The 21,080-nt window shown below is 35.1% G+C and overlaps 1 protein-coding gene across 7 annotated transcripts in view; it reads left to right on the top strand.

The window, feature by feature from the left end:
• The window catches only part of BLTP1 (bridge-like lipid transfer protein family member 1), a 194,990-nt gene that overhangs the window by 13,935 nt on the left and 159,975 nt on the right, over positions 1–21,080 (top strand). For all 7 annotated transcript variants that reach the window (XM_061384265.1, XM_061384270.1, XM_061384269.1 and 4 more), the window contains exons 4-9: positions 2,830–2,946; positions 3,944–4,022; positions 5,133–5,197; positions 13,287–13,473; positions 18,380–18,461; positions 19,237–19,430. In XM_061384265.1, coding sequence (XP_061240249.1) covers positions 2,830–2,946; positions 3,944–4,022; positions 5,133–5,197; positions 13,287–13,473; positions 18,380–18,461; positions 19,237–19,430 — 724 coding nt within the window. The remainder of the gene's footprint in view (positions 1–2,829; positions 2,947–3,943; positions 4,023–5,132; positions 5,198–13,286; positions 13,474–18,379; positions 18,462–19,236; positions 19,431–21,080) is intronic.

Raw genomic sequence — 21,080 nt, 5'->3', positions numbered from 1 at the left:
ATAATACAAAGCAGTATATAATTAAATTGCAGAGAGAGGGAAGACGTATGAGTGAGTGAATGAATATGAACAGATAAGGAGAAATACATCAAGTACTGAGAAAGGGAGCAATTACTGTAGGTTGTTACTGTCCAGGATGTTTCATGGAAGAACGCTATTTGATTTGAATTTTAGCATAGGAATTAGAAAAGTGCAGAGAGGAAAATAGAAAGGGTAAGATGGAGTGAGAGAGGAAAGGGAGGTGATGGAAATATTTATTAAACATCTGTGTACCATGTGCCACAAGCATTTTGCGTGTGTTATCTCAGTAATGTTCACAGCAGACTTATGAAGGTAGCTGATATTTTCCTATTAACCTATTGGGGAATTGAGACCCATAAAAATTAAATAACTTGCACAGGTTACACAATTGTTCTTTTTCATGAGTGTAGGCTTGTGCTTCTTTCATGATGCTGTGTGATAGGGTTACAGTAGAGGAGAACTGTATATAAAGGGAATTATAATAATTTATGGTTTGTAGGTAGGATTGGCTTACCATTTAAACTTTGTTTTTTCTCCCCTAATTGATGAACATGAACTATTCTAAATTATCATAATGAAAACTTAAAAGTAAAATGAAGTACAAAATAATACTATGAAATATAATTTCATAAAAACAGCATTGAAAATTATCTTTTAGTTTAATTAAAGGCAGACATCTTTCTTATATCCTGTGTGCCCCCTTTCCTATCATTTAGAATTTGTGTTTTTTTTTTTTTTTATGCATGGTATACAGCTCCTTTCTTTCAGGTGAAAATAATAACAACAACCAGGAAAACAATGAGGGGTTGTTTAATCTCTCTATTTTACTAATGGTCTTACAATATGGAAGGGCATGGAGTGGGGAGGGACATGATACACTGAAAGGGCCACAGCTCCCAGGGGGTCTACTTTCTGAGATGAGAGCGTGCTTTCTCAGCAAATACCTTTGCCTTTCTGAAGAGCCCATAGCAACTTGCTGTTCACACAGTGATTCACGGTAAAAATTAATACGGGATGACTTTAAGTTTAAAATAATATTGTATCATCAAAATAATTGTTCAAAAGAATTGTTCTAGAAATAATTTTTATGGACAAATCATAGCACTTGATACCTCAAAGCTATTAACATCAGTCTAAGCTACCATAAGTAATTAATGATGTATTTTGACTCTCAGTGACTGCTTTGTTTTAGGTATGTTAACATAATTTTTTAAAAGTACAAACTTAATACAGTGTTGCTAAAAGGTTACATATATTAAATTGCTTTATATTACTTTGTCTTAATCTAGAAAACAGTTATACTTTTCAAATGCATAAGTAAAAGAAAATTTATCAAAAAATACGTTCTTGTATTTTGTCATTTATGTATTAAGGAGTTAGGTGTTTTGGGAGGAATATTACAGATTTTATTAGTGACTATAAACTTTTCATGAAAAATGGTCAAATATAGAATAACATGTATTGAAGCGTATTTAATGGTGTTCTTTAAAAGTAAGTTACTGTGTTACCAATTGCAACATAATAATATTAATATTTGGTGGCCTATTCAATATAGATATGCCTTTCAGTTCAGTCGCTCAGTTGTGTCCGACTCTTTGCGACCCCATGAATCGCAGCACGCCAGGCCTCCCTGTCCATCACCAACTCCTGGAGTTCACTGAGACTCAACGTCCATTGAGTCAGTAATGCCATCCAGCCATCTCATCCTCTGTTGTCCCCTTCTCCTCCCGCCCCCAATCCCTCCCAGCATCAGAGTCTTTTCCAGTGAGTCGACTCTTCGCAGGAGGTAGCCAAAGTACTGGAGTTTCAGCTTCAGAATCATTCCCTCCAAAGAAATCCCAGGGCTGATCTCCTTCAGAATGGACTGGTTGGATCTCCTTGCAGTCCAAGGGACTCTCAAGAGTCTTCTCCAACACCACAGTTCAAAAGCATCAATTCTTTGGCGCTCAGCCTTTTTCACAGTCCAACTTTCACATACATACATAGCCTTGACTAGACGAACCTTTGTTGGCAAAGTAATGTCTCTGCTTTTGAGTATGCTATCTAGGTTGGTCATAACTTTCCTTCCAAGGAGTAAGCGTCTTTTAATTTCATGGCTGCAGTCACCATCTGCAGTGATTTTGGGGCCCAAAAAAATAAAGTCTGACACTGTTTCCACTGTTTCCCCATCTATTTCCCATGAAGTGATGGGACCAGATGCCATAATATGCCTTTAAGTAGGTTAAATTTCTCACTTCTTTCCAACAGTATTTTAAAAGCAGAGACTGTTGATTTGTTTTTAAAGTGACTTTTCTCTGATGTAAAAAAATCATCAGTTTTCGTAAAAAAATCATCAGTGTTCTTGGTAAGTGACTGTAGCCTTTAGGAAATAGCTTAAGAATGAACTCTGAGTCTAATAAAGGTAGATTTTTTTTTTTCCAGAATATTCAGAAATATGGGCTTTCTTTTCCCAGAACACTTTGTGTGTGTTTAATAAATAAAACTGTACAAAGTAGTGTAAAATGAAACAGAAAAAAAGGAAAGTAGTTTTACTTGAAACATTGTTTTACTTGATCTGATTGAAATCTCAATTTTTCTGGTGAATGACTAAAGAGAATGAATTTGAAAGGTGGGTAAAGTAGAATCAACCTCTGGTTTTAAAACTTCAAGTATTAAATTGTAAGAGGACATGTTACCGTTTGGAAGAAAATCTTCTCGTTTCTGAACATGATAGATGATCTTTTACTAACAAATTTTTATTAAAATGTTAAGGTGATCAAAAGGAAATGTATAGTGAGATCCTTTTTTTGCATTCTTTTCTTCCAACAGCTACTATTTTGTCTTGTGGATGGATTATTTATCTCACGTATTATAATTCTCGGAATGTTGGCCTTATTTTAACACTGGTTCTTAACAGATTATACAAGCATGGCTATATTCATATTGGTAAGTCTGAGTAATTTTTTTTTCTTCTGTGTAATCTGGAAATTGTAAGTTTATTTTGTAAACACGCAGTGGCTTTAGAAATTTACATTTGTTTCATGAAAGTTAAACTAATCTACCTGAAATTTCTCTAATATAGTACCCCGACTAGAGTTGAACTACCATTTGGTTATGTCCTTTACCTCGTTCTTATTTCCCAAAGGGTTTCTGTAGTAGCCTTTTGACTTTTTTGGATTACAAGAGATCCTCATTAAAATAATTTGAATTATCTGGACACATATAAAAAATGGAACTGGATATTTCTCAACATTCTACCATCCAAAGAAAATTTCTAATGCTTGATGAAGTTCTGCTTTTTTAAAAAAAACTGATACCTAAAAAATCTATAACTAAGTGGAATCATCTTGTGTACTTCATTTTGTAGCTTTTGTTATTAATTTAACCTACTTATAAATGGGAAGTTTGCAAGTAGATAGGAGGGTATATTAGGAAGTCATATTCTTTGGAAAAACCCTGAACCATTGGGAAAAAGAGGTGAGGGATCACCTAATAGAATATTTCTGCTCTTCCTTAGAGTACCTCTTACTGGTCATAAATAAAAGTTCTCTCAAACATAAGTAGTCTTTCATTAATTTGAGGCAATGACTGGTTCCTGGAGTCACTGAAATTAATGGAGAAAAATGGTGAACTGCTTTGGGTTCATTTAATGACTGTGCCTAATCAAGAGAATTATTCATAGAAGTAGCTGTTAAACTAACGTCCTCATATAATTATTTAGTAACTCAGTTCATAGTAATGATATCTATGGCACTTTTTCTTACATTTGAGGGGAAAGTGACAAGATTAATAAGGCTGTAAGGATATCGGGAAAGAAGTAGGGAAAGAACATTTAATTATTGAATAAATTGAATGTGAAGATTATTTAAAGCTTTTAGGGCTCTACTGTTTTTCAAAACAATTACATTAATTGCTGTTGGGTTTTTTTTTTTTCCTACAACAGGTTCATTTTCTTTCTCTGTTCTTTCTGGAAAAGTCATGGTTCGTGAAATCTATTATATTACAGAAGACATGTCTATTAGGTAAAAATAAATGTCCATCTTAAATCTGAAATATTATAAACTTTTTTAATTATAATACTGAATTGAATATGGCTTGCTTTTTCATAGGAACAATGTTGGATTTTCAAATAAAACCATAAATCAGCAATCATTTTTTTCAGTGATTCATACCTGGTGAATTGATTTTTTTTTTTTTAATGTTTCTATCCATGGATTAATTTAGCTAAGGTTTACACTGGCCAAAAAAATCATATTTGAATAGCAGCTTATAGAAATGGACAATCTCATATCATCCCTAGTTTTAAAAATTGAGCATTAGATTACTTGAGCATTTTTGTTGTAGAATTCATTGTGGTCATTTGTTATATAAGCAAGGATCAGGGGTGTTGATATCTCTTATCCATTATCCCTTTTTTATATATAGTGAAATTTTAGAATAATTTAACCTTAATAGCATTTCTAGTTTTACCTTATGAAATAGATGAAAATTGAATATAATGAAAAATGATAGTTCATATATTTGATATAGTCTGTATTCTGTAAGCCTTGAAAGAAAAGCTTACTCTATTCATGTGATTTTCTTAAAATTTGTTACTTGGGTAAAACTTGGAGACACTAAATTAGTTGAGAAGTGCTAGAGTTTAGCAGCACTCATACCTCACTTATAATAGTAGAGGTAACTTCTTTGTGAGTCTAAAACTATTTCCAAGTTAAAAGTAAAAGTTAGGCTATAATTCTACCCTTTGGGGAGATGCAGTGATATGTCATTATAGAAATGAAAGAAAATCTTTACAAGTTTTCCCTTTGTGTGCTAATATCTTCCTTTCAAGATTTGACTTTTAGTTTATATAATTTTCATTTAAAAAATATCACTTGAAAAAGTTTTTTCTGTTAACACTTTATTTTCCTACTAAATGTTATTTGGTATTACAGTTTACCTAAACAGAAGAATCTAAGAGCTTTTACAGATCTTTTCCTTTCTTAATTGGAAGAGTATGAAACGTCTAAGTGTGCTAGTGTCCAGTTTTCTGTATTTCCCTATTATCAGTTTCCTGCTTTTTTATGATAACTAAGAAATGAGTTAAATAAATTGTTGTTTAAGCTTTCAATTTTGTAATTTATCTTGCTTAGAATTCAAGATGGATTTATAATTTTTCGGTGGTGGAAAATGTATAATCCAAAGCAGAAGCAACATGGTAAGCAACGTGGTTTCATTTTTTCATGTATTTGAAATCTTCAGTAATATAATCAGAATTTTCATTTGTAGATGTTGAAATGTTTCACATTTTGTAATAGATAAAAATATTTTTAAAACCTTTGGAGTTTACAGAACTGATTTTAACATTCCTTAGCTGAAAATCCTGCAGCAGCTTTCCTCTGCATGGTTAAATTTAGTTTCCTTAGTCTATTGTTTATTTAGGGTTATTCTCAGTATGACCCTTACCCACATTTCTAGTCTTACCTCCTATTACATCTGTGGACTTAATCCCATACTGTGGTTAAAGTGGCTTTCCTAGCACTCTTTAATCACTCTACTAAGATGCTTATCTTTTTAGCTTCTTTGCTTTATTCATACTTTTACATAACATTGCTACTAATTCGCATTTATCTACTATGGTAAGGATGTGTAGGAAAGAGGAAATGCATACTCTAGACTCTCTTCTGTTTCTGCTTTTTATCATCAGAATTTTATCTCAGTATATTCTGCTCACCTGTTCATTTCACAACTCTAGGTGCTCCTGTCTGTGCCTGTAACTGTTCTTCTCTACATTAACCACACCAGTGGCCTCAAGGAGAGGAAACCTTGTCTTTACTTTCTAGAATAGTAATTCGCAAACATGTTTGATCTCAGGATTTGTTACATTATAAATAATTGAGGATTCCAAAGAGGTTTTATTTATTAAGTTGTATCTGTTTAATATTTGCTGCATTCAAATTAAGCCTGGTCATAATAGAAACATTTTAATCATTAAAAATATTTATAATAAATCCATTACATATGTTAAATAGCACTTTATGAAGAATAATTTTTCCAAAGCAAAAATATAGTGAGAAGACTGACATCGTTTTAAATTTTGCAAATATTTTAAATGTCTCTCCTAATGGAAGGTAATTGAATTCTCACCTCTGCTTTCATATTCATATACTTCTTATAGCCTTTAAAAAACCCCATTGTCCACTCATGAAAATGACTCTTAAAAAGTCAAATATCTTAGTATAATAATATTATCAAAATAATTTTGACTTTGTGTTCCGCAAGAAAGGGTCTCAGGATCCCCCCAGAGGTCCCTGGACCATACTTTTTGATAACTACTTTTAAGGAGAATTTAAGTGCTACCTGGGAGTGTAGGGTCAAAAGAGAAGGAAACCCCTCCACCTTTTCTTAGGTATGAGGACCTGTGTTTCAGGCTCCCCAGTGAGGTTCTGAAATGGTGGTTGGTTCTGTATAATTTTGGAACTTTCCAACTAAGTGTTGGGTTGTGTGTATGTGAGCTCCCCTAAGAATCTCATCATGATGTATACTGTTTTTTCTATGGGAAAATAGAGTAAAGTTCTGAAAGTTTTAAAACTTAGCAAAAGTTTGAGCTACCCTAAATTATTTTTAGATTTCCCTATTGTTTCACTGTTGTTTAGTCTTTTTTTTTAAACTATCATTGCCTTCCTCCCACATATCTTTCATCCCTCCTATATAAAACATAATGTACTCTACCTTGAAAATGTTGGCGTTAATGGGTTAGAATTTGACATCTGCAGAGTTAATGAAACCTGAATTATTAGAAAGAATAATGGGCAAATTTCATTTCTGGAAAAAGTTTTCTAAAAGTTAGAGTTGTATATTAGATAGTTTTGAACAGAAGCTCAGTGACTTCTTATGATAAAAGTGTTCTGTGGACCTTTGAAATAGGCTTTTTGCAGTCTCTCATCTGTGATTGAGAATGGCTCTGTGTCATTACCTGTCTTCAGTCTATGATTTTGGAATTTTGGTTGTTAAACCAACCTTTTTACCTCATTTCTTAGTAGTTACTGTAAGCATTCTCACAGGAGAATAAAATGTCCTTTAGGTAATATGTTAGTGCATTGGGAATCTTTTGTTTTTAAGTTTTGACTTTTTATTAGTATGAAAGTACTTTCCTACATTGCTTAGGTATTGTGGAGAGAATATTCTTGATTCTTTTTTAAATTTGACTGTAAGTCTTAAAGGTGGTACTTAAAGATATCTTACACTTTAGAGGTGGTTAAAGCTCATTCCTGAGAGCCAGATTCTTTTGAGTTCAGTTCTGGTTTCTAACACATTCACTTAATTTTGGGCATGCCCAGTATTTCTACCCTTGATTTAGTTTGAAAAGTGCATCTAGGTTGTGCCTTAGAGATAGATTTCTTTAGGAGAGTATTTTTCCTCAGCATGTCATGCTTCTGTTAATCTTGCAGTCTGTGTGATAAGGTCTCGCTGTTTTGATTTAATCTTTTTTCTTTTTACATGTTAGTTAACATAAATTTTGAAAGCAAGGTTACAGTGGAGCCAAAACAAAAGTTCTCTTCATTTATATAGCTTGTTTGTGGTAAAACAAACAAACCCACCCTATTTTATATTTGCATTAGAAGTTTTATTCCAGATTTTTTTCCCCCCTTGGTGTTTTAAAATGATAATGTGAACTGATAAAGCTGTAGGGAAATGGTGGTTTGAGGAGGCCCATTTGACCTAACACCACCCCACCCAATGCTCTTGACTCCAGAATTCCAAGGAACACAGAAAACAACCGATTTTTCTCGAAATCCATCATCAATTTGGAAACAGCTAATGTCCTCAAAGCCCCCTCATTTTGTAGATGGAAAAATCATAAGTTCCTCTGATTATAGCTGTTAAAATCAGAACAAAAACCCAGGTCTGCTAACTTCCAGTCTAGTGTCCCTTGTATTTATTAAATAGCCTTGTCAAATGTGGCCCAAGAGGGTTCTTGAAGATTCTTATGTATAAACAAACACTTATCACAGCTTATGGGAGGAATGAAGGTATTTGAAGTATCCAGAGGTAACTGCAGGTTGTAAACTAGGCCTACTGGGATTGCCCACTTCAGAATTTTCATTGATATGGGGGATACCGTCTTAAATTGTTTACAGTCTTTTGTTTTGAAGAAAATAATTACTTCATTTTATCATGAAATGTTAACATCTCCTTAAAGTGGTTTGCTGTTCACCACAATTCTTGAATGAGGGTCAAGAATAACTGACCCAAGTTCTTTAAGAAAGAGGTAACTTTCGATGAAAATCTTTACCTAATTTAACAGATACTTATTTTACATTCACTCTACTGATCATTGTGCTAATCTGGAGGGGGAATAAAAAATAAAGAGTATTATTCAAAATTATTTGAGGGAATAAATGCATACAAACAATTGTAATTAAAGAAAAAAGAGAACAGTGAGTGTGTGTTGAGGAAAAACAGTGAACCATCCTCAGAATTACCAATTTTGATATGGACCACTTGGTGTGGTCCCAGCAAATTCATGGTGTTTAAAGTTCTGTCTATTTGTCAAGGAGGCAGAATGGTAGAGGGCTTCCCAGGTGGTGCTAGTGGTAAAGAACCTGCTTGCCAATGCTGCAGATTTAAGAGACCTGGGTTCGATCTTGGGTTGGGAAAATTCCCTGGAGGAGGAAACAGCAACTCACTCCAGTATTCTTGCCTGGAGAATCCCTTGGACAGAGGAGCTTGGCAGACTACAGTCCACAGGGTCCCAAAGAGTCGGACACAACTGAAGTGACTTAGCACACATGCAGACACGCACAGAATGGAAAAGCTGTTGTGAAAGTTCCATCTCTTAAGTAGCATGCTTGGTGATGACAGTGAATATAGGATTGTGTCAGGTATAGGTGGAGTGGAAGGGAGGGTAGCTCAGATGGAATAACTGGTTTGACCAATGGCATTGAGGTTTGAAAACAGGTGTGTTTAGGAATTCACAACGCCATATGGTGGTAAATATAAGGTAAAGGAATAATAGGGGATAAGATGGAAGCTATGTAATGGAGGTTGTTGAACACTGGCAAGCCACTGCCATGAAAGGTTTTGGGGCAGGGGAGTGACATGAACTTAGCTCACTTCAAAGAATATGGCAAAATGTAATCACTATTTAAGATGCATAAATGCAGTCTAATATAAATTGCTCTAATATTGGTTCTTTCATGACTGGCTCTCCCCTGTCATTTCTTTATGTCTCGGATTCTTTTTGTCACTCTTAATGCTAACATAAATTTCTGTTTCTGCCCTCTCTGTAATTGTCCATAATGTAGAGCAGAAACATTATCATGATTTTTGGATATTTTATGTTCTTAATACTGAAGAACATTTAGTCTAAATTGTTCTTTCTTGTTTTTTTATGCCAGAAGTTTGCAGTAGAAAAAAGATTTCAAACCTCCATTTTACAGTGATGTTAAAAGTTGGTAGGCTTTACCAGTTATACTTTTATAATTCTAATTATTTGCTCATAGTTTTACCTACATTTGAAAATTTACATGTATGTGCTCATGAAGAGCACAACTTTGATGAATGGCCAAAGAAGTTTCTCTTCCATATGCTTTTAAAATATATTCTCTGTTGTAAAGGATGACATTCTTAACAATGTGCTCATAGTCACATCCTTCAAAGGTAAAGACACAATGCCAAACAGCAGTGCAGGAATAATCAGTTTGGTCTAAGTACATGATTAGTCTGGCATGATTAACGGGCATCATTTAGAATATAGTGTATAGAGGAGTGAATAGGCCAGAAAGTGTTGTACAATATTGTAGAATATGGGTTAAAATAGTAGGCTATATTCAATAATATGACCTTACAGTCTGGTTATTATTTCTTGCTTATTAAGGGCAGATCCACGTGCGTTGATAGTTAATCAAGAGGAAATAGAGATAATTGATGTTTCTTTGTGGCAAATTTAAAAGCCTAACTGGGGCATGTGTCTGAGTAGATATATGGCCACTAGCCATCTAAGGAGACAGGTCCCTTCTGTGAGTAGGGTCAAGATTTTCATTAGGAAGTTTTAGAACTCCTCTATTAGGAGAAAAGAGTGTCCAGTGCAAAACCACTATGCCATAGAGCTTGGTTGAGATAATTTAAGCCAGGAGCAGTTTTAAAGTTGTTACTTGTCCAGTGTAACTCTTTACAAAAGAGAAAAAAAATAATACATCTAATTTGTTTACCATAGAATTTGTTGTAAAATATTTCCTAAGTCATGAACTAGTGATCTGTTATAGATGGGTTGTTGACTAAAGACTATTTAATGAGGATTTCAGTCAAAAGTCTTTATTTTGAGGATACTTAATTTTAAGGGATTCTTTTGGGAAACAAATAGCAGGACCAGTTACCTCTTAATATACAGTGATATAGTATTTAAATTCATACTAGTCTGACTAGCTAGACATGCATCCTTCATATCCAGAGGAATTCTTAGATTATTAAGGAGTGAAAAGGTGATGGTAAAGTATGTCCCTATTATTTTGTTGCTTAGAAGTTTTAGCCTAGTATAATCTAGTACTGTTAAATATGTAGCATCTAAATCTTGTTTGTTAAATACATGAAGGAAATAAAAATCCCTGAACAATTTTTGAAAGGTCAATAGACTTGATTCTGAGTATATTACAAGGCCTTGGTAGCACTTAGATTTTTTACTACAAATAACATGTGTCCCAATTGCATAATTAAATAGTGCCTTTTTCCTGATTTCCCTTTGGAGAATAAGTCTCAATTAGCTATTTGTTCAGGAGACTTACACTGTTCTACAACATTTATTTACTTTTTTCCTTCATAAATTAACTGCTTGTTAAGAGCTTTTTACGTCTGTACTTATATCTATTGGGCGATGCTTACTCCTTGAAAGGAAAGCTATGACAAACCTAGACAATGTATTAAAAAGCAGAGACATCACTTTGCCAAGAAAGGTCCATACAGTCAAAGCCATGATTTTTCCAGTAACCATATACAGATGTGAGAGTTGGACCGTAGAGACGTTTCAGTGCCGAAGAATTGATTCTTTCGCACTATGGTACTGGAAAGACTCTTGAGAGTCCCTTGGACAGTAAGGGGATCAAACTGGTCAATCCTAAAGGAAATTAACCCTGAATATTCATCAGACTGATGCTAAAACTGAAGCTCTGATGCAAACAGCCCACTCATTGGAAAAGACCCTGATGCTGGGAAACATTGAGGGCAGGAAGAGAAGGGGGCGACAGAGGATGAGATGGTTAGATAGCATCACTGACTCAATGGACATGAGTTCGAGCAAATTCTGGGAAATAGTGGAGGACAGAGGAGCCTGGTGTCCAACAGTCCTTGGGGTCGTAAGGAGTCAGACACAACTTAGTGACTGAATAACAATGAACACTTTATTAACAAATGAAGTTGGGAAGCTCATTGTATGAATGTTAGATGACAAGAAGTATGAGAAGAAGATTCTGCCTTCAAGTGTAGAACATTATTAATGTAGAGAGATTTAAAAGAGCCAGTTGATTATACCTTTCTTAAATTATGTATTAATTAAAATTTTCTGTTTGACTCCAAGTGTCATCAGAATGAATGAAACCTAAAAACTGCTTTTAATATTTCCAGGAGAGGTAAATGTCAGTGAGAAATCTAGTGTTACCAGAATTTAACAATTAAATACTGCATTTAAGGTATGACTATTGATCAGTTTTTTGTAAAATGCAAAGAAATACCTGGACCCTTTTGACACATTTTTGTTTTCAGGGATTAATAACATTTTTGCTTTTGAAATAGCCATTGTATTTATTGATAAAATTAATAAGTAATTTTATTTTGTGTTTAAGAACCAGTATTTGGAGACCTGGATTTTAGTCTTCCTCTGAGTTATATAATCTTGGGCTCTGACTGCTAAGGTTTGTTGTGAGGATTAAATGAAATTCTATGAGTAAAGTGCCTAGAACATAGCAACTGTTCAATAGAGATGAGCTGTTTTTATTATATCACACTATGAAATGAAAGACTATTTAAAAAGAATAAAATTTGTTATAAATCAGTATGATTAGTAAGAATTTGACCTGCTAATGCAAGGAAACTAGTATTTATGGTATAACCATCTTACAGGTAGGTAGAGGTATTCTCATTTTATAGAGAGGATAAGGCAATGAGGCTAAGGGTGGTTAATGTACTGCCTTAGATCATAACATTTGTAAACAGTGTTACAGGAATTCAGTCTTACATCCTTTTTACTGTTTATTTACTGTCTTTTTCTAGTTCCTGGAGAATCAAGTGTTGGTTTTCCCAACTCCCTCCCCGCCCCCCCCGCCCCTGCAAAGAACCTGTGTATGTGTGTTGCTGAAATTTGGCCTCTGTACACTGGTGCTGGATTAAATCTCGGAGTCAGAGTTTTGGATGAAGTCTAGAGAGAGAATTTCATTGCTTTGCCAGGCTAGAGGGGCTAATGCCCTCAAGACTGTGTGTCCCACCTTGGAGAGAGTCTTATAGTGTTCAAAGGGCAGGGCGTGATCAGCTCACAGGCATTCTTCTCATTGGTTGGTGGTGTGGTAATGGGGAGTCAGCGTCATCACCCTTCTGGTTCCAGCTGGTCTGTGGTTTATGTACTAGTGGACAGCATACAATTAACTTCTTCCCCCTTATAGGGATTTCAGTATCTGCAGAAGAGTTCAGAGGACATGGCTCAGAATATTATCTGTAGCCCTTGAGGAAGAACTAAAGGTCCTTGACTTTGTCTAATGGCTAAACTATTATTATTTTGTCTTGCTTGACTCTTTTAATACAGTTACATCTTTTGATTATTATTAATATTTGCACCTACAATTCATGAAATCTTTGTTTTAGCATTGTGTAGTTTTAAAAAACAAACTATTATTTATAAAGTCATAGTTTCTATATGCACAAGTTCAAATACTAGTGTGATATTTTAATGCATTATAACTTGAACATTTTACTATGTATATTTTAGTATATACTTATGGCTATATTGGGGTAAAGTTTTACTCTGTAAATGGCATTGTGCTCTTCTTGGCATAAAATCTTTTTGTTGTTATACAACTGGGATGTAGAAATTCAGATTGTTTTGGAATGCCAAGCTGAAATATTATAGTGATATCAGCTTTTTTTCTTTGTCGATGTTTTATTACTTTAAAAATGTAATTCCCTTTTATCGTAGAATTCTATTTTAAAATAAATCATTTGAGTTACTTTAGCTTTGGAAAAGGATTTGACTTAAAACTTTTAACTAAAGTTCTTAAAAAGTTGACTAAAAACTTTTTTTTTTTTGTAATTGATATCTTTAGATCCAAAAGCAGAAACTAGATTATACATCACAGTCAATGACTTTGAATTTCATGTCTATAATCGTTCGGATCTTTATGGACATCTTCAAGAATTGTTTGGTTTGGAGCCAACAATAATTCCACCCAAGAAAGAAGATGATAAAACACGGGAAAATGGAAGAACAAGAACCCAGTCCAAAATTGAAAGGTTGATGTCACACTTGAATTTTATTAATCTCCAACATTTAAACATCTGCTTTTATTAGAGTATTATTAACACTGTTCACCTAAACATAGCCTAATCTTTCTTTGTAGATTAACTAAAATTTTTATTCTTATAAGATTCTTTAAAAATTATATAGAATAATATAGACTAGATTATGTAAAATATATAGAACTATGTAAAAAAGATTAGATCTCAGCTTAAAGCCGTCCAGTCTGCTCTGCTTACCAGTTCTGCTTCTCTCATGTTGATAACTACTGCTATCAATTTGTTTTTTATTCTTTTAAATACACACATATAAGTCTAAACATTATTTTTCATGCAAAGTTAAAAGCACATTGTATTTCCTTCCTGACCACTTGCCCATCCCCCATCTCTTCGAGAGAGAAAAGCTTCATCTAATTTATTTCATCTGATTGATGACTGTCATTTATAACTTTATTGCTACTTCTATCTTGGGTATTCCTTTGGAAAAGGTATATGGATTTATTACATATTCTAATGTATTGTCTATAGATTATAAGATAAAGTCAAGCATATATCTGCTGATACTTTTTAAGTTGACCTGTCTTTATACTTAGAAATGTCTCTTAATAGTAGGCTTCCCTGGTGGCTCAGATGGTAAAGACTCTCCTGCAATGCAGGATCCCTGGGTCAGGAACATCCCCTGGAGAAGGAAATGGCAACCCACTCCAGTAATCTTGCCTGGAGAATTCCATGAACAGAGGAGCCAGGCAGGCTACAGCCCATGGGGTTGCAAAGAGTCATGAATGACTGAGCAGCTATCACTCTCAAGTCTATAAATATATATACATAGTTAGGTGCATATACAATCATACAGTTTCATTTTATTGGTTTCTAGGTTCTGTGTTCTGTTTCATTGAGCTGTTCATTTTCTTTCACACAATACCACAGTGTGTTGATTTCTGTAGCTTTGTGGTTAAGTCTTGAAATCAACTGATGTCATTCCTCCAACGTTGCTTTTCTCCTTCATTATTTTCTTGGCTATTCTTGATCTTTTGCTTCTTCAAATAAACTTTAGAATCCATTTGCCAGTATTCACAGAATACCTTGTTGAGATTTTAGTAGGGATTGCATTGAATCTATAAATCAAGTTGGGAAGAATTGACATCTTGGCAGTGTTGTGTCTTCCTATCAATGAACATGGAATGTCTGTCTAATTATTTAGTTCTCTTTGATATCTTTCATCAGAGTTTTATAGTTTTCCTCACATAGATCTTATATAAAAATTGTTAAATATACACCTAAGTATTTAATTTTCTGTGGTGCTAAAGTATAGTAATATGTTTTAAATTTCAAAATCCATTTGCTCATTACTAGTATATAGGAAAGTGATTGATACTTGTATATTACTAATCTTGTATCTTGCAACCTTGCTATAGTTATTTATTAGTTCTAAGAGTATTTTTGGTCACTTCTTTCCAATTTTTCTGCATGGATGATTATGTCAGCTGCAAGGAAATACTCTTATTTCGTCTTATTTCTTCCTTCCAAGTCTTTATACCTTTTCTTTCCTTTCCCTTTTTTTTTTTTTTTTTGGTCTTATTGCAGTAGCTAGAACACTTCTAGTACAAATTTGGAGAAAAGTGATGACAAGGAACATCCTTGCTTTGTACCTAGTCTTTGTGGGAAAACTTCTAGTTTCTCACTATTAAGTATGATGTTAACTGTAGTTTTTATGGTAGATATTCTTTATCAAGTTGAGGAAGTCCTCCTCTATTCATAGTTTACCACGAGGTTTTAATCATGAGTAAGTATTGGATTTTGTCAAATTTTTTTGTGTCTCTTGGTATAATCCTTTGATTTTTCGCTTTTAAGCTGTTGATTTTTGAATGTTGAAGCAGCCTTGTACACAAAATAGTTTTTTGTTTTTTTTTTAGATTAATTTATGTATGGCTGTGTTGGGTCTTCATTGCTGCGTGCAAGCTTTTTCTAGTTGCAGTGCCTGGTCTTCTCATTTCAGTGGCTTCTCTTGTTGCAGAGCATAGGTTCCACAGCATGCAGACGTCAGTATTTGTGGTGCATGGGCTCTAGAGCTTGGGCTCAGTAGTTGTGGTGCACAGGTTTAGTTGGTCTGAGGCATATGAGATCATCCTGGGTGAGGGCTCGAACCAGTATCCTCTACATTACAAGGCGAGACCCTTAACCACTGGAACACCAGGGAAGTCACCTTTTTTTTAAAGTAGATGATGAGGATTTTATTTCTCAGTTAAATATGTAATGCATATTATGTCCCAGGCATTGAGCTTAGGTACTGAAGATAGTGAGAATATGACAACTTCTTGAGGGAATTTACAGCCTACTATGGGAGTTCGAACACTTAATAGACAATTTTAGTGCAAGAAATATAACAGGGACAAAACAGAATTCTCTGGGCACATACAGGAAGATCAGGAGTTTGAAGCCTTAAGGGTAAATGACTTAAGCAGAGAAGGAGATGCAGGGTCATGGAGAAGAAACGTCATATGCAATACAGAAGTTGTTACTGAGGCTGGAGTGGATTACTTGAGGTGAGGATAAATTAAACTAAAATGGTTAGCAGGATTCACTGTTAGAAATGATGTTCAGTTCAGTTGCTCAGTCGTGTCCGACTCTTTGTGACCCCATGAAATGCAGCACGCCAGGCCTCCTGTCCATCACCAACTCCCGGAGTTCACTCAGGCTCACGTCCATCCAGTCAGTGATGCCATCCAACCATCTCATCCTCTGTCGTCCCCTTTTACTCCTGCCCCCAATCCCTCCCAGTATCAGAGTCTTTTCCAATGAGTCAACTCTTTGCAAGGTGGCCAAAGTACTGGATCAGCTTTAGCATCATTCCTTCCAAAGAAATCCCAGGGCTGATCTCCTTCAGAATGGACTGGTTGGATGTCCTTGCAGTCCAAGGGACTCTCAAGAGTCTTCTCCAACACCACAGTTCAAAAGCATCAATTCAAAATGTTAAAAATGACCTGGCCTTACCTGAGGTCAGCAGTGCTGTGTTATGATTGGAGGGAAATAAGACTGGAGGCAGGGAGACAAGATAAAAGGATGTTGTAACAGTTCAGGGTAGAGATGATCATCAACTGGCTTGTCAAAAAGAGGAAGGGAGAAAAGTGGATGGATTCCAGATACACTTAGGCAAATGAATACTTAAGAGAGTGGAGGAAATGTGGAGAATGAATAAGAAGAGTGAGTCAACAATGAATCCAAATTTCTAATTTAAACAGTGGTCATGTTTAGGAGAAGAAGGGGCAACAGAGGATGAGATGGATGGCATCACCGACTCAATGGATATGAGTTTGAGCAAACTCTGGCAGATAGTGAAGGACAGGGAAGCCTGACATTCTGCGATCCATGGGCCCACAAACAGCTGGACACGACTGAGCGACTGAAGAACAACATGCTTAGTTGGCTTCCCAGGTGGCATGAGTGGTAAACAATCTGCCTGCAATGCACATTGACCTGGGTTGGATCCGTAGGTCAGGGAAGTTCACCTGGAGGAGAGGGCATGGCAACACACTCCAGTATTCTTGCCTGGAGAGGAGCCTGGACGACTACAGTCCATAGGGTTGCAGAGAGTTGGACATGACTGAAGCGACTTGGCATGCACGAAAGGAACCTTGGAAAAAGAGGTTAGGGGCTGGTTGTGAGGTTAGTTTTGAATTTAGTTTTAAGCACTGAGGGCCACCTTACAAATACAGCTCTAGAAGTGTGATTTAGGAGTTACCGAATTATTGAAGAGACGTGCCTCAAGTTTTCATATGAAATCTTTAGTGAATTGCTGAGAATTTTTCATTTCTTGAATTTTGTGTACTTTGTGTATGGACAGTTTCTTTGGAAGGAAAGTTATGACCAACCTAGACAGCATATTCAAAAGCAGAGACATTACTTTGCCAACAAAGGTCCATCTCGTCAAGGCTATGGTTTGTCCAGTAGTCATGTATAGACGTGAGAGTTGGACTATAAAGAAAGCTGAGCACCGAAGAATTGATGCTTTTGAACTGTGGTGTTGGAGAAGACTCTTGAGAGTCCCTTGGACTGCAAGGAGATCCAATTAGTCCATCCTAAAGGAGATCAGTCCTGAGTGTTCATTGGAGGGACTGATGTTGAAGCTGAAACTCCAATACTTTGGTCACCTGATGCGAAGAGCTGACTCATTTGAAAAGACCCTGGATTCTGGGAAAGATTGAAGGCAGGAGGAGAAGGGGATGACAGTGGATGAGATGGTTGGATGGCATCACTGACTTAGTGGACATGAGTTTGAGTAAACTCCAGGAGTTGGTGATGGACAGGGAGGCCTGGCGTGCTGTGGTCCATGGGGTCACAAAGAGTTGGACACGACTGACTGAACTGAACTGAACTGAATTTCCTTTTTTTTTTTTTTACTCTTGGTCTATCCTTTTTCATTTTATTAAAAGAAAATTATTTTGTCACCAAGTGGTGGGAGTAGGGAAGGAAAAGGATCAGCTGAACTGTTAGAAGTACTTGAAGCACTTAAAACATCTAAATGACATGTACCTTGATCATTTTTGTTTTAATTATTTTTGCTCTTTTGTAAAATGTTACATTTTTGTGTCATGGACATAATGGTAGATATAATGACAGCAAATCAAAATTTAGACTTTTGTCATTGAAGTTTGTCATTCTAAAAATATTCTTTTCTGTTACAACTTCTTATGTAAAAATTGATATGTGGTAAGAGTACATTTTATGAGACATTTTAGGGATATTAGTTTTCCATTAGATAGTCCTTTTGTTACTCAATAGTCTTTAGCTATATTTGTAAAGGTACAGCTAGTATTAATGATGTGTATTGTGAGGAAGTCAACAGTATTCTTAGGTACTTATTCTCATTTTCTCATATATGTCAATTTTTGTTTTTTCTTTTCAGAGTTAAAGTAAAAACAGAATCTCAAGACCCCACATCTTCATGGAGATCACTTATTCCTGTCATAAAGGTCAATGTTAGCACAGTAAGTAAATTCTGCTATAGTTAATATTTGATGGGTAATAGCTAAGAGTCGGACATGACTGAGTGACTTCCCTTTCACTTTTCACTTTCATGCATCAGAGAAGGAAATGGCAACCCACTCCAGCGTTCTTGCCTGGAGAATCCCAGGGACGGGGGAGCCTGGTGGGCTGCTGACTATGGGGTCGCACAGAGTCGGACACGACTGAAGTGACTTAGCAGCAGCAGCAGCAGAACCTTTTAATTTTGTGGATACAGTTTTCACTTAGAAAAAGAAGTAATTAGTTTCTGGGCTACATTTTTTGTTTAGTGAAAGAACTATTTCAGTACCAAGACCATTTTAGCACAAATGTGTACACCTTAAAGGCTGTTTATTTATTCACAGGTGCTTGAATTTCTTTAAACACTGGTCTAAATTGATTGGTGTGCATGTGTGGTCAGTCATGTCTGACTCTTTGCAACCCCATGGAACTATAGCCTGCCAGTCCTCCTCTGTCCATTGGATTTTTCCAGTGTTTCTCCAAAATACTGGAGTGGGTTGCCATTTTCTCCTTCAGGGAATTTTCCCGATCCAGGAGTTGAACCTGCTTCTCCTGCATTGGCAGGTGGATTCTTTAGCACTGGACCATCTGGGAAGCCAAAATGGAGCAACTTAAATAGTATTACTGCTAAAATGGAATCATTAATAGTTGTTTGAAAATGCTTGTTATTAGGTCAGCTAAGGGAAAAAAAATATCCTAGATAGTATGCCATATCTCTTTATCTGTTTTTTTTTTTAGGGACGTTTGGCTTTTGGAAATCATTACCAACCTCAAACTCTGTGCATCAACTTTGATGATGCTTTCTTAACTTATACTACAAAACCACCTTCCAGTCATCTTGACCAGTTCATGCATATTGTGAAAGGAAAGCTTGAAAATGTTCGAGTCATGCTTGTTCCTAGTCCAAGATATGTTGGTCTTCAAAATGATGAGTAAGGAAGTCATAAAAATAACAGATACTTCTTTATATGTAATGTAGCTATCATTTAGAATCTTTAGTATCCTTTTAATTTCTTTGCTGTAAGTTTGGCAATAATTAGTTATACCTTTCTATTAAATCAGTTGATAGTATTCCTGCTTTATAAGATAAATGGAGTTTATCCATTGGTCTACCCCTATTTTAAATATTTTTCTATAAACTTATAATTTTTCTATCCTTTTCTGCTTAGAGTATTTGGGAAATTTATTTTGGGCAGTTAAGCCTCGATGTTTGTATGTTAGAAAATACACTTTACAGGTAGGTTTTTACTTTCAGAAGGGATGGATAAATAGCAAATTTAACAAATTCATTATAGTGGGATACCGTTTGAGTTAATGAAAAGTTGAAAACAAAATCAGAATTAATCTCGGAAAACTGATGAAGTTAAGACAGTTTTGGGGCTTGCTTGACATTTAAGTCCCAGTCAGTTTTCCACCTAGCTTTCCAGATTTCCTTTTCTTCAGTGAAGTAGCTGCTTGCATTTAGGGGACATGTTGTAATGATGCACACTAGAGTCGTCTCATTGTGGTGGGATGCTTCCTTTCTAGAGGACTGCAACCCTCAGTTAACAGCAGACACATAAATCCCATCTGACTCCAGTCCATATGCTTATGAGCTATATTAGGGCTCTTGTAATTTTTATTATTCTCAATCTCTGTTGTTTTTTGTGAAGGAATCTCTGTGGTTAAATTTGTATAATGTAAGTACTCATATGATGAGTTTCTGCTGTCTCAATTTTTAGCTTTGTGTGTAGGCAATATAAAGTTTGAGGTTATGAGAAGCATGATTATTCCTTTTTAGTTGCAGCTTTTGAATAGCTTGCGATTAGATTTTCTAGGGCTTGGCTAGAGTGACACAGTCATTTTCTCTGCTTGTGTACCAGGGAGGCTGTGGATCTACCTGGTTTCACTCTTCAGATCACTGAATTTGCTAAGTATCTTGAAATGTATGCTATGCACACTGTTCTGTATTTATGGGTACAAGTTGTAATACTGAAAAAATAAATCCTGGGTTTTGTGAAAATTACTAGAGAGTAAAGTGAAAAAGTATCCCACTGTTTCTGTAAGAAGAGTTCACTCTTCAAAAGTAAGTATGGAGGTAGTATGATGAAATTGAATGCTAAACTTTATGATTTAGTATACATTTAGAAGAAGACTGTTGAATTTGTATGTGCTATATTATCTAATGATTTAGATGTTAATTTTGATATGGAAGGAAGATATAGTGGTATATGACCAAGATAAAGGTTGTTAAATTAAAGTAAGTAAAGTGGGAAATTGTTTGATGGCACAGAAACACTCATTCCAGAATGAGTTCAAGATGTGTGCTTTAAATTTATTTCGATTTATTTCAAGTTGATCAACTAAATATTCTTGGAAATACGTAATATAAAGTTGTTGAAAATGACAAAAGATTTTTTTATTTAATGTTTCTGAAAGGTTATACTTTGTTTTACAGTATATAAGGTGATATTTCTCAATCAGTTTTATAGTATTATTATTATAAGTTGGTTGAATTCGAAGTCTAATTTTAAACTTATCATAGAATATGATTATTCTATTCCAGTGAACATTGTTTTTCATTGTATTTAATTAGACTTTGT

This window comes from Bos javanicus, chromosome 17 (genome assembly GCF_032452875.1).
Source record: "Bos javanicus breed banteng chromosome 17, ARS-OSU_banteng_1.0, whole genome shotgun sequence".
Classification (NCBI taxonomy): Eukaryota; Metazoa; Chordata; class Mammalia; order Artiodactyla; family Bovidae; genus Bos; species Bos javanicus.
Note: the sequence above shows the minus strand (reverse complement) of the source record. Positions and strands in the feature narration are given on the sequence as shown.